Source organism: Watersipora subatra, chromosome 1 (genome assembly GCF_963576615.1).
Source record: "Watersipora subatra chromosome 1, tzWatSuba1.1, whole genome shotgun sequence".
Taxonomy (NCBI): domain Eukaryota; kingdom Metazoa; phylum Bryozoa; class Gymnolaemata; order Cheilostomatida; family Watersiporidae; genus Watersipora; species Watersipora subatra.
The window spans coordinates 3896701-3917117 of record NC_088708.1 but is presented as its reverse complement, the minus strand read 5'-3'; the positions used below and the strand labels follow the sequence as shown (position 1 = coordinate 3917117).

The window sequence follows — 20417 nt, the reverse complement described above, 5'->3', positions numbered from 1 at the left end:
TTGCTAATGTGTGTTCATTGCCCAAAATACAGGCAGCAATTGCTTACCGCTAATTCCTGTAAATATAGTAGACTAGCAAGAGGTTGGCAGAAAAAGGGCAGTCTTATACGGCATGGGGAAGCCCATGGCCCTTGAACATCGACTCAAACTGAAGAAGAATCATGTACAACTCGTCAATGAAATGCAACTAGAGTACATGATGCCATACTTCATTCAAGCAGTAGGTAGCTCTCTCTCTTTCATTCGCACGATAAGTCAGCATAGCATAGTTTCAGCCATTTTACTAAACTTGTACATCTGTGTAGTCATATTGTATGATACGCGTACTCACTGCAGGGTGTCATAACATTTGATATGGCAGAAGATATTCGAAGTGCAGTCAAGTCTTTTGCAAAAAATGAAAAACTTCTAAAGATACTTCCAAAAAGGGGTGACAATGCGTATGAAACATTAATAGCTGCGCTCAAATATGGCTCTGGTCAGACTCACCTTGTTGACCTGATGGAAGAGACTGAACTCACGGTGGAAGGTCTGTAAAGATGTTATGACATCACTAGTCTACTCTTTGGTGGTAGTTCCATACCAAGTGGGTGGTCTTGATCTTTATGCTAGCAGTACCTTGCTGACTCTCTTAGTTGACCTTTGTCTACCTCTATTGTTGGCTTTGTTGATCCAGTTGCTTTTGTAGAACTAACAGAGTTGGAGGATGAATTGAATGGAAGTTCTAGAAGATGCAGCTGTAGCACCTCGGATTTTGAAGGTGACACTTCATTAACGAGACCTGTCAGTCAGCGAACAAGCTCTCGTCTGAGAGTACCTTCTCAGCTAGCAGGGTTGAAGGTAATCTCGCTCATCTTTTATTTACAATGTTACTGGTGTGTCTTTTACTGTTCGGTAAGCATTGTACGTCTAAGTTAGATAATGTGTGACTAGGCTTTTGGACTTTTTAGCCGATTAAAAAAAGGAAATCAAGACAGAAGCTACAACATAAACAAGCACACAAGGAAGAGCTGCCAGGTCAGTAAGATAATGTTTAACAGCTGAAATAATTATTGTTTCTTAAAAGGAAGTTGGTACTTTGTATGAGAAAACTAAAGATAATAGCTGTTCATGTATTCACAGGTATTTCACATTTGCTGCCATATGTTATTCCTCACATTATTAAAAAGTGGCAGCTACTGGCCACAGCACTCGGTCTCTCACAAGAAGACATAGCAAGCATTACTGTGGCGCCCCATGAGAAGCAATCTCGCTGTGCCGATATGGTCTTACAGAAATGGCTTGTTAAGGACAAGTCGAGAGCGACGAGACAGAAGCTAGTAAATGCGCTAAAAGAGATCGATGCTCGCAAGGCCCTAGGTATGTATTGCTCTTTGATTTGCCAATTAGATTGAGATATACAGAATGTAAAGTACATACATTTGTCGTTGAACTTAAACATCCACCTTTTTCTTACAGAGGCGATATCTATATATGAAGTGCCCAAGTTTAAAGCAAAGGGCAAACGGAAAACCTCTACAGGAAACATCGCTATAGGGATTGTTGGGCCTGCAAAATTACCCTCGATTGTGCGAAAAACAAGCAATGGGCAAAAAAATTCACTGATGCAGCTAAGCTCAGCCATCAGACGTTCAGGTAGCCCAACTAATATTCTGTTTGAGAATCAGCTTATTTCCACACCTAATCTGATTGTTACCTTTTGACTGTGCAGTGTTGCTTGTGCAGTGTTGTTGCACTATTTCTTGTGTGAGTCTTGGTAGAAGTTCTTTTGGATTTTATCATCCCAAGTGCCCTAATCGTTGTTGACCACGTCAACTCGGCATATGATGATACATGTGCTCTGTGTTAGGCCATCTCCCTATCAGATGCGATATAGAAAGAATGTCAAGCAATGATTTCAATGGCACTGTGGAACACTCCCAGAAGGCATTTGTTGACATGGCTACGACTATCACCAGCTGCATGGTAGAGCAGGGAGAGCATCACACTCAAATACTGAATACTGTTGAAAGACTCCAAGGAATTATATTTCACAGAGTTTACCAAGGCAGCGTCATTCTTGAGGTTGTCTCATCTTTCTCTTTGCGTTATCTACGCTGTGATCCTGTGCAATGATTTGCTTATGCATGCTATTTGTACCCCCTTTCTATAACTTGTATTTATACATGTAGTTGAAACATAACATTAAACTCTCAGGCTATGCAACAAGTTTCAGTGCGCAATACTCATATTCTCGATATCTAAGGCAGCCTTTACTAGTTGCAAAATAAATGTATGCATTCTCATAGAAATATAAAAGTTGGCCTGAGATCTTTAACTAACTATATTTTGTGTAGTTCAAATACTTGGTGTGAAATAAGAATAGTCATGGGTACAAGCTAAGTTTTCTCACATGCTCAGAGCATTAGGTGAGATGTCTGCATTTTCTAGACGCAAGTCATGCATCTTCTCGCCCTCGACAGACTGATGAAACTCTACAACAGCGATGAGTTGGTCAAGTTAATAGAGCAGGTACTCGTGACGGAAGAGCTCCTTGCCAAGTATAACATGTCAGAAGTGAGAATGACAGTTGAGATTCTTTCAGCTGATTATGAGGAGTGCAGACGGGAGCTTCTGGCCCTTGTGAACAGTGATCAACGGACAGTGTCGGAAACAGAGTTTGACAGCTGTTTTACCAGCGAGCAGGAGGATTCAGGTGAGCTCATTGATTATATTGAATTGATGTTGAGTACTCAGTCTAGCCACTCAATACTAGTTCACTCAGTATTTCCAGGGTGTCAGCTAGTCTACTGACTCAGTACTTCCAGGGTGTCAGCTAGTCTACCGACACATTTTCACAGGTGAAGAACGATCCATGAAGGAAGAGGAAAACAGCCAATTTATTGATAACTGTGTTCAGCTCATAGAAGATATGCGGTGCGATCTATCCTCTTCTCTGGCTGAGTTTGACAAAGAAGTATCTGAGCTGCTCATGACGCTGCAGCTTGTCCATCCTCCAACCTTCACTCGCATATCAACTATGGAGGACTTCGTCACTTTTAAAGGCTATGTATCGATGCATACACCCAGGATCCTTTCAACTGCATCAATTGACCACTTTCTTGATTTACATCAGCAGTTTGTTGATAAGGTATGATAGACACATGATCATTACCTGTTACTATTCATGTTGGAGTTAGACTTGAATCATTCAGTGTATTTTGTTGATTTCGTTGCATGTAATCCATCAGCCTTTTCTTCCCTTGAGCACATAAAATTACATATGCAACTGTAACAACAGCAAAATTTTATGTTCTATATGCAGATAACATCTCTCCGGTATAAAATATCTGCAGCTCTCTTTGTAAGTAAAACTAATGAAGGAGGAAGAGTGAATGGCAGCTACCAACAGGTAGAAGCTGGTATAGAGCAATTGATAGCTGTTGAGAGAATGCTGCAATCGTCTTATGATTTTTCATCCCTTACTCACCCTCAGACACTTCGGATGACAACACTGGAGACACTGTGCTACAGAGGCCTGTTGGCCTGCCACTATGTCATCCTAGACAAGCTAGCTGATGCACAAGCAATCATTCTAGGAGAGCTAAAGCATTGAGATGATTATACCTCGATGTATCACATTAAAATGTCTGAAATACAAACTTTCTGGAGCAATTTCAGTGTGCATGCATCCAAATTGTGTATCGCTTCTGTCAAAAATTTAAACAAATAGCAGTTACATTAAAATTACATTTGTACATAATTATTTACCAGCGTTCAATGCTAAATTTGTAACGGTAAAGCGCTAGCTACTATTCATTAATGTGACACGTTGTGAGGTACTTTTACTGTTGTTTAAGGTCTTTTCACCCTAAATTTGGTTATTGCGTCAAGTGGTTAGTGGTGCTTTGTACTAGATAGGCTACCTATAAATATAGACACAGCTTGATCGATTCTAATTGAAGATGGCTGATCGCTTCTGCGTGTTTTCTTGCAAGTCTAAACAATTACAAATTATTGAATTACAGGTTTGGGTTCCCAACATTAAAAGCAATGAAGTATTTTTCAAGGCTGACAACTTATGATTTAATGTTTGAGTCAGATAGTGAATGAAGCCACCTCATTTCACTTTGATTATATACATCAGTGAACTGGGTTGATTCCTATTACATTTATATATCATTGTTATGGTATAGGGTGTTTAATTACACTTCAAGGCCTCTTCTTACATGTCAGTCTGCTCTTCTTGAGCAAACTAGGAAATTCAATATCCAATAAATTAAAGTTTTACGTGCTTTTGAATATCGAGAGTCAATTATTGACAAATATGTATTGTAAACTGAGTTCAATGAATGCGTTAAACGATTACTTACAATTAGTTGTTATAATTTATGCCTTGTTCAGACCAATGTGTATGAGGTGCCACGTCCTGCTATGCAAGCATTGGCAGGTGTGCGATTGATTGAACCGCGATAGCGATGAAATTGCAGGATGACAACTAAATCCTGTGAGTACTCCACCAGTGCATTGTCCTGCGCGGTCATGCAAGAGTGCGGCACCTCGCATGTATGACATCGGTTTGAACTGGATAATACTGAAGAAAATGCGAAGATATTGAAATAAAGGCCATACATGATCAAGCATCCAAAGACTTATCAAAATGATATTTAGAATGATACAACTTGCAGCAAACTTGTAGTCAGAAGCCTCTATCGACAGGTCATGAGGTTTTGCATAATATCGAGACAATAATAAGCTGCATGGAGCACTCAGTAATGTATTTGTTGTTTTTTGCAATTATTACACTTGGTAAAATTAAAATAATTATGGCCTCATTAATTGTTTATCTTTGTTATTCCATAGTAACAAATTAATTTAAATCAGTTGTTTGCCGCTCATCAAAATCTAACACTACAGAGAAACTTTATTGTAAAAAAACATTTATAAATATGCATTATCATACATGTTATGTATATTACACAAAGATTACACATAATTCAACACACTTAACAATACAGAGGTAGGCTGGGTGCTTATGCATAACCTTCAGCCTCCTGGGCTTTCTTCTCAGCCTTTTTCACTTTTTTCTTCTCAGCCTCATAAATGTCCATATCAATATCAGGCAAAATATTCGACACAACGCCATAGCCCAAGGTTTTAGCTCCACTTCGCAAAGTAAATCGTCCACCTTTCTCCATAACCTATGATGAGGAAATACAACTGGTACAAGGATCATACCTAAGTGAGGGATTACATGAGCACAAACCCTATGAATGATGTTTAAACAACTCAGTTTGAGTGAAGTATGATAAACCTAACAATAAGGCAACTGTTGCAATGTGCTGTGCCAGTCAGATCGCTAACATCTGTCAACTACAACCGTGAAAGCTTAAAGAGCAATAAAAATCAACTATGATCTCAAAACAACCTCTTGAGTGGCAGATGGCCAAGATCTGACACACAGAAAATCTCTCTAAAATTAAAATTCACCATTTTGCCTTTGACAGCTAAAGTGATAGTTGCATCCTCTCCGGGCATGATCATCTTGCCATCCTTGAGTTCTATGTAAGCAGGGTAATTCCAGGTCTGGTAAAACATCTGAGGCTGAAAATGATTGGTAATGGGTTTGTTCGTGCCTCCCTCGGCCTGCGAGAGGATGTAGACCTGGGCCTCTACATGATTGTGGATGCTGCAAGTCTTCGGCTTGCACAGCACCTGTCCCCTACGAATTTCATTTCTCTTGATTCCTCGCAGTAGAGCTCCACAGTTGTCTCCTGCTTCTGCCTTGTCCAGTGACTGCTTGAACATCTCCACACCTGGGTAACAGAGAACCTTCTGACGATGTGTGACTATTATCTAGGTAGTCGATTTATCGCTATGTCAAGGTCATAAGCCTATCTAAGAAACGGACGAATTATCTCTGTAGTTACTCATTTGAAGCACTGTTGAACGTGTAGCCCTAGCCTTTTCAGACACATTAAACAATTTTTGCAGAAATGGCAATGCAGTGAGTGCAAACTGTGAATGCTGGTTGTTAACGTATTTGCGTCTGAAGTCAAAGAGTTGGCCGAGCCACAGATCAAAATACAAACCAGGACACGTGTATGCTGATGAACAGCTGCATATATAATTTCTTTTGACTAAAACAACTGCCCCAAAGGTGAACAAAGGCCAAAACAGCAAACAAGCGCATAGCGTGAGACTGTCAAGGGTTTGTATAAATATGAGATGAAGCACAAGTCAGAGGGTGCATGCAAAAGGAAACCTATAAAAAGTAAGATGCAAGAGAGAGAATACGAGAGGGAGAATATGATAAGTTATAGGATTACTAACTATTGACAATGCTGTCCATCTCGACGCCATAGCCGAGGATGCTGCACTTGTCCCCTTGTTTCACTGTACCCCGCTCCAATTTCCCTGACACAACTGTGCCTCTGCCTGCAAAAACATGACAGATTCCGTTATATTTCTGTAGCTTGGAGAAAAAAGTGAATGTGATTAATTTCACATCTGTGTGAATCTGCAACCGTTGATACTAAACTACAGAGGATGTGAGGAAAGTCACTGCAAAGAATATAAATATAAAAGTAAACCTGTTACTTTTATGCAAATATGTTTCATTTCTGGCATTGCTAAATGAATAACATTACAACAGTAGCAAGGCCAGTCTTTTAGTTGAATATCTGTTCAACAAGAAATGAATCAATCACCGCTGCAAGTAATCGTAGTATTGAAACATATTTTTATTATCAGCAAAGTATTTGAGCCAATGTAGATTGAGAGCTAACATGTCCTGACAAGACTCGTAGAGCATATCCGGGGTGAACCAAGATGAAGGCAAGTTGCATCCATTTATGCCAAAAGATAGCATGCGTGGGTGATGTTAATTGGATGCAGAGAATACCAACCTGGAATGGAGTAAGTGAGCTCTATCGGCATGTAGAACGGCTTGTCAAGGTCACGCTCTGGTTGTGGTATGTAGGAGTCCATAGCAGCAAGAAGTTCCTTAACAGCCTCTGTCCCTATTTTTTCATCTCTGTCCTAAAATGAAGTGCTACACATACAGTAGAGGAGATGCAAGGAGTTGTAGGTAGTTATCAGTATTGACATACAAGCGAGTTTTAGCTATCTGTAGTTACATACAAGGGAGTTTATGTTATCCGTAGATATATACAGGAGAGTTGTTGCCATCTGCAGCTATATACAAGGGAGTTGTAGATATATGCAGTTATATAGAAGGTGGTTGTAGTTATCTGTAGTTATATACAAGGAGGTTGTAGTTGGTTATCTGTAGTTATATAAAAGGGAGTTGTAGTTATCTGTAGTTATATACAAGGAGGTTGTAGTTGGTTATCTGTAGTTATATAAAAGGGAGTTGTAGTTATATAAAAGGGAGTTGTGGTTATCTGTAGTTATATACAAGGAGGTTGTAGTTATCTGTAGTTATATACAAGGGAGTTGTTAGAGCTGCCAGTTACACATCTGGCAGCAGCTGATTACCTCCAGAGCAGCCAATGCAGAGCCTTTAATAACTGGGCATTCCTCTCCATCAAATCCATAGTGAGTCAGCATTTCCCTGATTTCCATTTCAACCAGTTCTATCACTTCCTCCTCGGCAGCATCACATTTATTCACAAATACCACAATCTTTTCTATACCAATCTGCAATTTGTCATAACCTCAGGAATACTTTAGTCATACACCTTGAATACCTGATAGAAATAGCAAAACTTCTTGTGTCATATCAAAGAGCATTTGCCAAGTATCGTTCAATAAAATTCGCAGCAACTGTCAGAAAAGCACAAAGGGTCACTCCATAAGCCACTAAGATACGAACAGTAACATAACATTGATGACACACGAACTATTTGAATGTTCTAATTTTATAAAAACATAACAGTCCTAGAGCTAGGCTTCACACCTACATATATAGAGAAATCAGACATGCTATGATAGAATTTAGATTAGATAGATTAATAATAGATAATAGATTTCAGATATTCACTAGTGGTGAATATCTGAAAAGTGACATCCTCGATAAGGACAAATAGTTTGGAAATGTCCAACAATGTCCTAGCAATAACCAGCAACAGTATGATGCAAGCGGACAGACATCAAAATGGCCTCACCTGTTTAGCCAGAATCATATGCTCTTTAGTTTGAGGCATGGCACCATCTGTAGCAGCGACCACTAATATGGCACCTTCCATTGCGGCAGCACCAGTTATCATATTCTTTATGTAATCGGCGTGACCAGGGCAGTCAACATGACCATAGTGACGATTGTCAGTCGAATAACTAACTGTAGCAGCATTTATAGTAATACCCCTTGCCTTCTCCTCTGGAGCATTGTCAATTTCTTCATATTTTCTATATTGTGCATTCTTTCCTTCAGCTAAGACTGTAATAAATCGACAATTTTTTTTAAATAGGTACATTGAGGTAATACTCAAACATCCATCCTGCTGTTAATACAAGCACTCCCCTTTAAATAGGTACATTGAGGTAATACTCAAACATCCATCCTGCTGTTAATACAAGCACTCCTCTCGAATACCTGCCTCCCTCTCCCAGCACTTGTCGCTTAGTAAAAATAATCACCACCTTAAAGATAAACTTGCAGAAAATTTTAGTAGATTTTATCAGAAAGTGTCGGTATTTTTCAATCATTTGCGATTGTTTTTGATTTTTGTGATGATCTAATGGTCAGGATGTTTTTTACATTCAAATCGATAAAACTTGATCGAAACAACGTAATCTCCTATAACGTATACTTTCTATAACGTAAATTCCAAATAACGTAAAAAATTTATTTATTTTCTATTACGTAAAAAATTCCATGTAACGCAAAGTGTCAAGTCAGGCGAGTTTTTAAATTGATTTGAATGTTAGTTTATTTCGCCGCATTTGCGGAAAAAGAACCATGGGTTTATTATCATCATATCTATTAAATATAACTTTCGCGACATTCTAGTTCGTCGTAATAAATCGGTAAATGTGTCGACAAAAAGGCGAATAGGTTAGCTGCACAATTGTTCATAAATACAAACGCGATCAATCGGTGCAGGTGTTACAGCGTCGGTCTACCAGTCTTAATGTAATGAGTTGGAGTATCGTCAAAAATTATTTTTATCCTAACCTTGACCCCTGAATAGTGATAAACGACAAACAGTTATAACTGTTTTTTATAGTAAAAAGATTTTGTTGTTTTGCCTTATTGTAGATGTACAAAATATTTGTTATTAACTTTACAGAAAATTAATTGCACAGAAAATTAATTTTAATTTAACATAGACAACATTTACCATTCTAACTTGTAATGGTAAATTTACCATTACAAGTTAGAATGGTAAATGTTATGTTAAATAAAAATTAATTTTCTGTGCAAAAACTTTTTAATACCTGGGTAATGCCGAGCATTCAGTAGTATATGGCTTGCTGTCGGTCGCTTTCGAAAATTACTTGCATCTTAGCGATGCATGCTTGGGTCGAGCAGTATGGTAGAGAAGAGGTGACCCAGTTCTCAGTATCTACCACTTCTGGAACTGTCAGATTAACCTGAAGGGATGCCAGTGCAACACGTCCAGTCTGACAGAGCCAGGTAGCCATTTCACTTGCCCGGTGTGTGAAGGGCAGAGGTGGATCTTTAACATGCCCACGTAAATATGTATATATACAGTGAAACACGGATAACTCAAACTTCAAGGGACCGAGCCAAAGTGTTCGAGTTATTAGAGCGTTCAAGTTATCAGGACAGTCATAAGTGCACGTATTTATCAGTAGATACATGTACATATACAAACTATATATCAATCAAAAGCATAGATTGCTTGTTGCAAGTTAAAGTGTCACTCGTGTGAAGTTTTAAATATTTTTAATCAGAAAGTATAGATATTTTACTATCACTTGAGATTTGTTTGTTGCTTTAGGTCAGGGGTGTCAAACTCATTTTCACCGAGGGCCACATCAGCGTAATGGCTGTCCTCAAAGGGCCAGATGTAACTTATAATTGTAATGAAATGTAATCGAATAATGTAAAATAACTTAAACTAGTCTTTGATATTAAATAACTCTGACTTTATAACTTAAAGTTGCAAACAGAACAGTTGCACAGCAAAACATGCAGAACACTTGTTTTCAAAAAAAATGAGAAAAGTAATACAATACCCATCAACATGGGCATACTTTCAGTAAAATCAAAAATTGTGCGCTGCTAAGAACATGAATTTGTTGGCATACACACATTAAATCTGCAAACACTAAATAATTGCAACAGCAGCAACACAAAATCAATATGTAAGCAGCAACACAAAATCAATATGTAAGCAGCAAAAAATCAAAAAATTATTTGCTATTTGCTGAAACAAAGTTAGACTTGCACCAAAGAAGTTACAAAATATACAGTGTTTGACTAAAATTAGTAATTTATTACATACAATACAAAGTTATGAATATTATTTATACATGTACAGTTAGTCATGAACATGAAAATCACGAAACTATAATTTCGAATTTTTCCTCGCGAGTATTCTCCTTCAAAGCATAGCAAATCTACATCCCAATATATAACTCAAATAAACTGTCATAAACATGTTTCAAACAATAACAATATGTTCAGTAACTCTGCTCTTGACTTTTCAGACTTCAGGGGCAGCTCTGAGAATGAATATGATCCTATCGATATTGAATGATAACTTTTTTTCTGACTAAAAAGTGCATTCTTATTCGAGTGTAACGATTCCAATTGACAAAATTAAAAGTCAGTAAAAACTTTGAAACATTAAAAATAATGTTTCAATTTTATTTATGCAGTCTGTCACTGTCTTACCCTTTCTGAATCTGCATATTTACTTCTGGAGTTGAAAAAAATTGATCGCGAACGATAAATTTTAAAGTGACAGCGATGATTTTCGGTTCAGTTAGATGTCGCAATGGGCGTAGTAATTTAGTTATAACTTTTGCCAGAGAGATCATTGAGGCATATATGTACGTTTGTTTGATTAGCCAGAAAATTTTTCTCTGACTAATCAAAATTCTTCTTATGTAATGTAAAAATAACAACACAAGGAATAGATAAATTTCAGAAGCAAGATAACTCGCGTTGGTGTGCCTAGCAACGATATAAATACGGGAGAATGAGTTTTGTACGAATGAGTAATTAAGCCCTCGCGGGCCACATAAAATGAGGTGGCGGGCCACATGTGGCCCGCGGGCCATGTGTTTGACACCTGTGCTTTAGGTGATGTGACTGCCAGGACGTTCTCAGATTAAAATTGGCAAAACTTGATCGCGGTTAAAACGCTCAGAAAAAATACATACGTATTTTTCTACCGAGCGTTTTAACCAAGATCAATTTTGCAGTAAGTCAGTTATTACAAAACTGCTTTACTATTAAAAACCCATTATCAATTTTGCCGATATTACTTTAGGGTTAACCAAATTTTACCTCGCTTTTCTTGCTTTCGGAGGGCTTATCGCTAAGCGGATGTTTGGTAAAATTTGATTATTGCAAACTTTTAGAAAAGTCGTTAATGAAAATATTTGCCGATGTTGGTAATAACGAGGCCTAAGAACTACTAAAAGTCAATGTTTATCTCTATGGCTTGCAATAAAGTGATATTCTAAAGCGATAGTAACAACCGTCTCGGTAGCCGTTTGGCAAAAAACTGTTCGAGTTAACGGAGTTTCGGTCGAGTTATCTAAAGCCATTTATCATTGCATGGGAATGGACCACGCAAATCCATTCGAGTTAACCATATGTTCGATATATCCGAGGGCGATTTATCCGAGTTTCACTGTAGTAGTATACACATGTATATAAAAACATTGTTCTGAAAAGATAAATGCAATAGCACACTACCTTTTGTAATCGCAGCTGTTAGAGAAGTTTTTCCATGGTCTACGTGCCCGATAGTGCCTACATTCAGATGTGGTTTGTCTCTGACAAAAGTCTTCTTGCCACCAGGCTTGGGAGGAGGGGCTAGCAAATTTGCTGATGATTGCAAACCCCGAATACTAGTTGTCTAAAAATAAAAACAGCCACACCAGGAGAGAGTGAGGAGAACGACTTGCAGTTCCATGTATACACATGGAGCTAGTGATTTTTGCGTCTGACCAGCAGTATACCTCCTCACTTCTTAGGTACAATAGTGCTCCAGAGTCTAATCAAATTGCTCTTGAAATTTTATACTGATTAAGTTGTAGGAGCAAATGTTTTTTTCCAACTCTTTATAATCATGGAAAAATTTAAAAAGCCCATTCCTGTGCAACGGCATACGTAATTAACGCAATTAACTTTGATGATTTTTGCATTACAATGTATGGTTTTAATGCCTTCAGCCCTATTTCATACAAAAACTCAAAAATCTATAAGCAATCAAAATATATATTAGATTAGGTATAAATATTCTGGTATTACGTACAAAAAGGAATCAAATACAACTGAGACAAAGCCATGAGAGCAATGTTCCTATAATACTTAATAACATTACTGTTATAAGAATTCAGGTTTCTTCTGAGGGTTAGTATTCTTAATAACTTGGATGTGTTAACACCAAATATATACGATACATTGTTACATCATACTAACCATAACCTAAAACATAGTCTTCATGGTTAAGAATTTCAAAACCTGGATTAAAAAACAGACTGTTTAACTCTTTTGAAATAATATTTGAAACAAAGTAAAGTTTATAAATTTTGATCAGTAAGTTTAAGCTTTGGATTTTGATGCCAAAACTTTTCATACGCAGCATATATTTTAAACTTTGGTAATCAAAAGTAACAATTTTTTCATGTCTTAGCTTTTTCCAGCTTCTTTATTCACCTTATGCATGCTTATTTGTAAGTACAGTGGAACCGCTACTTGCGAAAAATTCTTCATACAAAATTTTCAAGTTATGAAACTTCTTCTGGTAGAAATTGTGCTTTGACTTATATACATAGATGTTTCTAGATATGAAAGGCCTAAAAGCCTTTCGTACTTCAGTTCATTTGTTGGTCTCATATGTTGACCTGTTTGTTTTGTACTTGGCTCATTGGCTTTCCGTGAGTACGACTTACAAGTCAGTTTCATTTGCTAGCAAAAGTCGGTAAACGGCAAGTATTGTTTTCATTCGTTGTATAATTTGGGAGTTATCGTCAACATGTACAGAGTAGAACAACTTTCGTTTATAGCAATGTAATTCTGTTTTTGCATCATTTTTTTAGTGTGTGTCAATGCAAATAAATCTTTCTATTTGTTCTTAAAAACAATTATTGTGAGCACATAAACGCAAGACAACACCCACTTTTTGTGACCGTTATCTTCACAATCTCCGCGAAGCTCGCTTAGCCTCACTTAGACGGTCAATGCCAAAGGTAAACAAAAAACACTGTCATAGTTTTTATTCATTATTTGACTGTTCTTTCTTTTTTCTGTGAGTAATTTTCTATTTATTACGCAGTAATATAGTTCTAACATGTATTCGTTACAGGTTTTAATCATTACATGTATTTATAATTTATAATAATGTTGTCTGAGTTTTGCGGGGACTTGGAACGGATTAGGGCCTTTATTCATCGTAAAAAGGGTTTCTTGTTGTAAAAATTTCTACTTACGAATTGTCCCAGACTTCTACCGAGACATGGATGTTTCAGCATAGAAATGTGCAAGACGTTAAAAATTATAAATTTGTAGCATATATTCCGTTATAGAAGTTGTGAATCTATCAAATGAAGCTATCCTACTTTAATTCTAAACACCAAGCTATTTCTAAGCAGTTAATATTGCCTAATTTAATTTTCTAAAGTAAAATTGGAGCCCAGGTTATATCGGAATCTGAGACCACAGCAGTTGCGAAAGTTAGAGGACATTGTAATAATTAGTGCACAGTGAGTAATACTGTGCGGGGAACCAAAGCAGTTTTTCTTTTTAGCTTCTGCAGCTGAATATTCAACAAGTTAGTACATAGCATCTTACAACAACAGCAACCCTCTAAAATGTTTGCTAAAATAATAACCAACCTGGAGTAGTTTGGATAGTTGTAAAACACCGGGAGATCTGGCAACATGCATACAGCCTACAAATAATTTCATATTCCGTTGAAGCAAAATTTACACAGTATGGTTCTACATTAACATAACAAACAGTCTTTATAGCAAATCAAGTATTCATGAAGTATATTTTAGTTGCTGAAAACATGAGAGCTTTTCTCAAACAAAGCAAACTTCAAATCTCAGCTTGTAGAATAAGTTATGCACCAATAGTGTTATCATAAATCTGTATATAACGCTAAGAATAGGTTGATGCCTCATCAGGACTAAATAAAAGCTACTTTGCAGAACCTGTATATATAATTATACACATCAAATATATTATGTACGCCTACATCATGAACATACCTGCCAACTCTCACGCATTAGGCGTGAGACTCACGCAATCACCCCAAAGAAAAAATGAAAATGCGTGAGATTTTTACCCCAATTTCCACAATTTTATATATACTATCATTGATACATTAATTGCCCCAAAACCAAATCTCACGCATTGCCCCACCCTTAGGTTGGCAGGTCTGATCATGAATGCATTATGAATGTATACTTTATAAGCTTTCAGTCTACATATGTTGCTATACTACTTCTGCACATTCTTTTTTCATTCTGCCAAAAATCTGTCTTCGAACGGTACCAAACGCAAGCTTTCGTTGATTGTTGTGAAATATACAGATAAGATAGTTTATGAAATTTTCTTTCAAGCTTTGCTTGTCAACAAGTGTTTTATTTTATGCTGTCTTATACTATATTCAAAATTAAACGTGGTGTATCGTCAAATATAACAAACATAAATCATGCAGTATATCGTCACAAGCGTTTCTTGTAGTAACTCCTTACTGAAGCAAGTGAAATCTAAAGCTCGCGCAAGGTTTGCGATAGCCGCCATGCCGCACTTGAAACCGGATGCTACGATCTTTATACCTTCGCTGTGAAGAGTATTACCGGCAAGAGAGCGTCCGAATCGTAGACTTTGATTATCCGCCGATGTACGGTAAAGTAAATGATCCGTCGTAAATGAACAGAGATTGGGTTAGACTTCACTTGGACTATCAGGCGTGATTACCGGTATGGTAAATAAGAGAAGACAACTACAAATATACAAATTATAGCGAGATTTTCGTGTAGCAGATGACAGTGAAAATAAACTACATGTAAATAGGATATTAATGGCCAATTAATGCAAGAGCAAATGAGACTAAATATGTGCAATAAAAACTAAACGTTTGAATAAAAAAACTTGTTTTCACAAATATGTCCTGCATTTTGAATGTAGCTAGAAGTATGTACAGGTATCTCGATTTGCCAGTCTTCTGTATAGGTGAAATATACTGTTTTTATAGATATCTTTCTGTTTAGGATATTTTGGCAGCATATTTTAGATAAAAATTATAAAAGTCTGCCAATAGTTCTTGTAAACTAAGAACAGAAAGTTTTTGACCGCATCCATCACAGCTGGTAAAATTACACTAAGACAAAGTGTTTGTAGTCTCTCCAGTCTAACTTTAATGTTATTCAAAAAGAAGGAGAACCAACTAGCTAAGGACTGCATAGCTAAGCAATGATATGGTTCTGCTTCTATAATAAAACAGCAAAGCTAAAAGGTGTAATTCCAACTTTTTTGAATTAAAATTCGGCTCTCCTGAATTAAAATTCAGGAAAATTGAACGCTTTAACTGAATTAAAGCGTGTGTTGCAAGCTCAGGCCCTGCTTTTGCTACAATAATATTAACATAGCTAGAGAATCTTAGACAATTGTCAACATTTATGTCAAAAAGCTTTACAAAGGTATTCTGTTCTATTTTAATATACATGTAATTTACTTTTGTTGGAACACTGTTTATAGACTTCTGTAGAGTCAATGTTAGTGACTGTGACTTGGTAGCATTTAGAAACATAAAATGATGTCCAGGCCATGTTAATGCAGCCTCTTTATGCATTTTTTAAATAACAAAAATGAAAAAAATGCCTTTTATGAGGTTGAGTTGTAAATCGATACTCATCTACTATGAACAATGGTATATAGCATAGCATCATCAGCATACTTAATACAATTGATTGCGGCTCTTAAATTGTGCACAAAGATGTTCCATAATACAGAACCCATACTTGTACCTTATAGAACTTTAATGCTGTCGGATTGGTATGAAAAGGAGACATCAGCGAAGGTATTTATTTTTCGGAGTGTGACCAGAAAAGAAGCTCTCCAACCCGCATGATCTCTGGTCTAACACCGAGGGACACTAATTTCACCAATACAAGGCTTGGCTAAACAAGTTGTTGTCATAATCTAGATTGTGAGCAATTGATGTGATGAGCTTAACCAGAGCATCAGTGGTGTTAAAGTTTGTAGTACGTGTAACACACATACATGTAGTATATGCAAATTGATTTTGCAGTGGGGGTTATTCTTGTTCGATGACGCCAGATGTAACAGATTTTGTGACTTTGTCAAAATATTAAGGAGAGATATAGGTCTAAGTTGTTTGAATGTCTAGGACAGTTTCGTCTTGTTTAGTGGCGTAATCTCAGCTCATTTCTACAATCTAAGAAATTGTCCGCTCTTTACTACAGTGTTAGTGTAATATCTGTCATAGGTTGCGTGATGAGTTGAGCATTGTTTTTATTAACCCATGTTAGGGAGTCTTCTGTATTTGTGAACTTGGATATGTTGAGTTATTGAAAAAGGCATACGCATAAGCCATTTTATTAGTCTGATAGCAAGAAGGATATTGCTTCTGGTAATTTCTGGGGAGTCTGGTATATAGCTATCATGATGGCTGAAATAGGATGAATTGAGTCTATTTAAAAATTGTGTCACATTAAGCCAGTGGTTATTCATAGAAATAGAGGATGCTAGCTGACTTGTGTTGACTCACCAATTGAGTCTCTAAGATTTTTTCTCTAGTTCTTCATACAATGGATTGCATTGTCCACATTGTCTGATGTCTGCTTAGTAAGCTGCCTCTTTAGCTTTATTGGCATTACTTAGAGATTGCTTTCCTAGGAGGAACTTTTCTCCATTGTGCTCTTTTTTTAACTTGTGAAAGTTATCTGATAAGTAGAGTTTTTATGATTGGTTTTTCTTATGGCACCCAAATGCTGCTGTAAAGACAGTGTCTATCTAAAACACTATTGACATCATTGAATGATATAGGAATATTTTTATCCGTAGCTTTGGCCGCAAGAAAATATTCTAGTTCTAGGAGCACAACTCCGCGGCGACAACAACTTTTGAAGCTGACGTCACAATCCTTTTACCTTATGGTCTTTCTTTATACCTTGGAATATAGATGAGATTACCCGAGGAAACAAAAATAGCAGCATGATCATTTGTAAAAATTGGAGGCAGAAGATTGCATCCTGGCTTGATATATGTATTGTGGAAAGCCTGACCATCAGGTCAAATTTGCTGTCACCTTTTGTAGAAAAATTTGCTATCTGTTTGACAAGAAGGACGTTTGTAATAGGTTTGGTATGAAGATCATTGAAGTGATGAAAGTGTTTGCTGTAGATATTTTTTCAGATGTTTCGATATGTTTGATATGTTCAATGGGTAGGTCTTTTGACTTGACTGGTAATCTAGGTGGATGATATAAACTCACAACAATGATTGTGGAATGACACAAACATTACCAGACTATATGAATCCTATTCAATCTTTCAGTTAGTTATCGTCTGAAAAACTCAGCACGACCTACTTCTAATCACCAACATCTAAATATATCCACACGTATGTATCCACATGTATTTGTGATTTCACAATAGTACTCCATAAAAGAAGGATGTAGAAATACAATGTTAAATAATAATAACTATTATAGTTGTCAGGGTTGACGGAATACTAATTATAACGTTAAAACTCCCCTATTTATAGTGTCTTGTAGCGCTGTAGCTAACTTATAGTGTTGGATAATATCAAAAATAACGTCAGAGTCTCCTTGTTTATGAGATCTTTCTTGTGCAAACGAACGCTTTCTATAATAAGGTATGAACTTTCTATAATAAGGTATGAACTTTCTATAATAAGGTATGAACTTGTTAATGAAATTCTGTGTTAATCTTCGTGACTTTCTTTGTGTGATCTACTTCGCACGTATAAATTGGTGAGCAAGTATAAAGATAATGTAATTTGCTACAAACAGACAAAGTAGGGCAACATAGTTTGAGAGTAAAGAATTATTATTGATAGAAATGTTGGTGCTGAGAAAACATTAATCTTACATCTTCATTCTCCTAGTTGAAACTGTAGCTACAGCGGTCATAGCTTTGGGGATTTACAAGGCATTGGTGTGTTTTCAATTTAGTCAACTTTGCATTTTGTGGCGGGTGTATTAGCGAGTAACCATTTTGACTAGAGACGCGAAGCAACGATTTTATGGCAGGCGAGGAATGTGACTAAACGCTTAGCAATCCAACTGGGAATTGGGATCCCAAGGGCATGGTCGGAAGAGCAAGGGACGTATTTATTGCTGAATAAAGGTTATTAGTAAAGTTTCGGAACTATTTGAAACAGCAATGCTGCTCGCTTGAACACTAAAAAATATTAAAACTATATTATGACAAATTGTCACAAAAGAATAAATATAAAAGACAAGATATATAACGATGCTTCACCATCCTCCAACCCCCACCCGCCTCTCTCAGTCAAAATTCAGTATTGTTTCAATCTGCCACTGCGTGAGCGCATCACCCGTGGGTTGCTTTCCTCTCTATGGAGGCGTAAACCAGCTCACAGCTACAAAAACTGAGAGGAAACGAATCTTTATAATAGCTTTGTGATTTGCCTCAAGTTGTTTTAGTTGGTTATGACTTGCTGAAGTTGCAACACAAAATGATTAAAGTAGAATTTTACACTCTTCAGTCTTATGAAATTATTAAAAAGCGGACAAGGAATTGAGACAAAGTATTTTAGGAATCTTATGAATGTACATAACTAAATAAATCTTGGATTTTACGTAGTTGCTGCTCGAATATTTTCAAGGTCATCGGCAGATGGAGCGAAGTCATAAGGAGATGAGGCGGTTATTGTGACGCTAAATGGTAATATTACTAAGGTAGCCTGTCAATATGCTGCAACATTATCTTTGGTCTCTTAGGGGTCGTTGCGCTGTGTGATAATTTAAAATCGCTATAACTGTCGTGTCTACTCTAGCATTCATAAGGTATCGAGGCTTGGCACAGCATTGTGAAAATGAGGTAACTCTTCTCAAGCTATTGATTTTACATCGGAGTCATCGCAACTTGGGACAGCACCCAGCCGGTGATCTTATCTAGCTCTCTCGGGGCATGTCATACACATATCTAGCTCTCTAGGGCCGTGTGACACATATCTAGCTCTGTAGGGCTATGTGGCACACATATCTAGCTCTCTCGGGTCATGTCATACACATATTTAACTCTCTAGGGTCATGTGACACACATATATTCAATAGATATGTTTGTGGTGATACCTCTAAACACCCAGTTCCAAAAATGTGTGATTATAACTAAAATTACTTATAGATTTTACTCATCAATTCCAGGTTACATTATTAAAAGTTTACTTGCAACAAAATTCACATTACAGTTATTTGGTATCAAAAGATTCACCATGTCTTACTCTGCTGTGTTGTAGGTGCAAAATATGTAGAAATGTGATTACAAGCTCTTAAAAGCTCAAAAATGAAAAGTTAATCGCAGCCATCATGAAACTGCCGTAGATTAGAATCTCTTTCCAAAACGGCTCAAATGGGACGTAACTGAACAATATGGCTTATGTTTACACTTTTATGCAACCTCATCCGTCAAAATATTTTCACAAATATACTTCACGCATTCAATAAAACCATGTCCATTGTTCTTACGTGTCTATTTTATCGTCATTGTAATGCTGTCACTTTCAGCACTGATATCTTATAATCTAACGTAAAAATTAGTTTAATATTTTAACCTTAACTCGAAGGAGTACATATCATTGTCTGATAAACATGACGAGCTTGTTGGTCACCTGTGATAATCGAAAAATGCTACAGAAATTTTTCGCGAAGTATGGGTCACATGATCAGATTACGACTAGACGATTAGACCAAACCGAAACAAAACTGTAAAGTAGCGAGCATCTATATTTGATACGGGGTCTTCGATAAAACCCGAAATGTTTGTCATAAACTAGTGCTATGGGAAGTTTTATATTGACCCTTTCATTGGCCTTTCAATTCACGTGAGAACATCACGTGACAAAACAATAACCAAATGTAATGACTACGTCAGAGAAATAAACTGATTCCAATCTACGGCGGCTTTTCGTTTTTGAGTTTTTAAAAGCTTGTAATCACATTTCCACATATCTAGCACCTACTACACAGCAGAGTAAGACATGGTGAATCTTTTGATACCAAATAACTGTAATGTGAATTTTGTTGCAA

General features: G+C 36.8%; 2 protein-coding genes across 2 annotated transcripts; one reads left to right on the top strand and one right to left on the bottom strand.

Moving 5' to 3' along the window:
- The first annotated feature begins 354 nt into the window (after positions 1-354).
- On the top strand, positions 355-3786 carry LOC137390451 (uncharacterized). Its single transcript, XM_068076807.1, has 9 exons — positions 355-529; positions 689-840; positions 951-1017; positions 1123-1359; positions 1459-1635; positions 1850-2064; positions 2431-2695; positions 2841-3130; positions 3305-3786. Exons 1-9 carry the CDS (start codon positions 355-357, stop codon positions 3593-3595), a joined length of 1869 nt encoding a protein of 622 aa, XP_067932908.1. The 3' UTR covers positions 3596-3786.
- A 1099-nt stretch (positions 3787-4885) lies between these two features.
- On the bottom strand, positions 4886-14948 carry LOC137386044 (elongation factor Tu 2-like). Its single transcript, XM_068072699.1, has 9 exons — positions 14851-14948; positions 13984-14039; positions 11840-12002; positions 8109-8380; positions 7480-7641; positions 6888-7020; positions 6313-6417; positions 5470-5795; positions 4886-5180 (listed from the first exon to the last, which is right to left on the bottom strand). The coding sequence occupies exons 1-9, from the start codon at positions 14897-14899 to the stop codon at positions 5013-5015; spliced, it is 1434 nt and encodes a 477-aa protein (XP_067928800.1). The 5' UTR covers positions 14900-14948; the 3' UTR covers positions 4886-5012.
- Positions 14949-20417: the final 5469 nt, after the last annotated feature.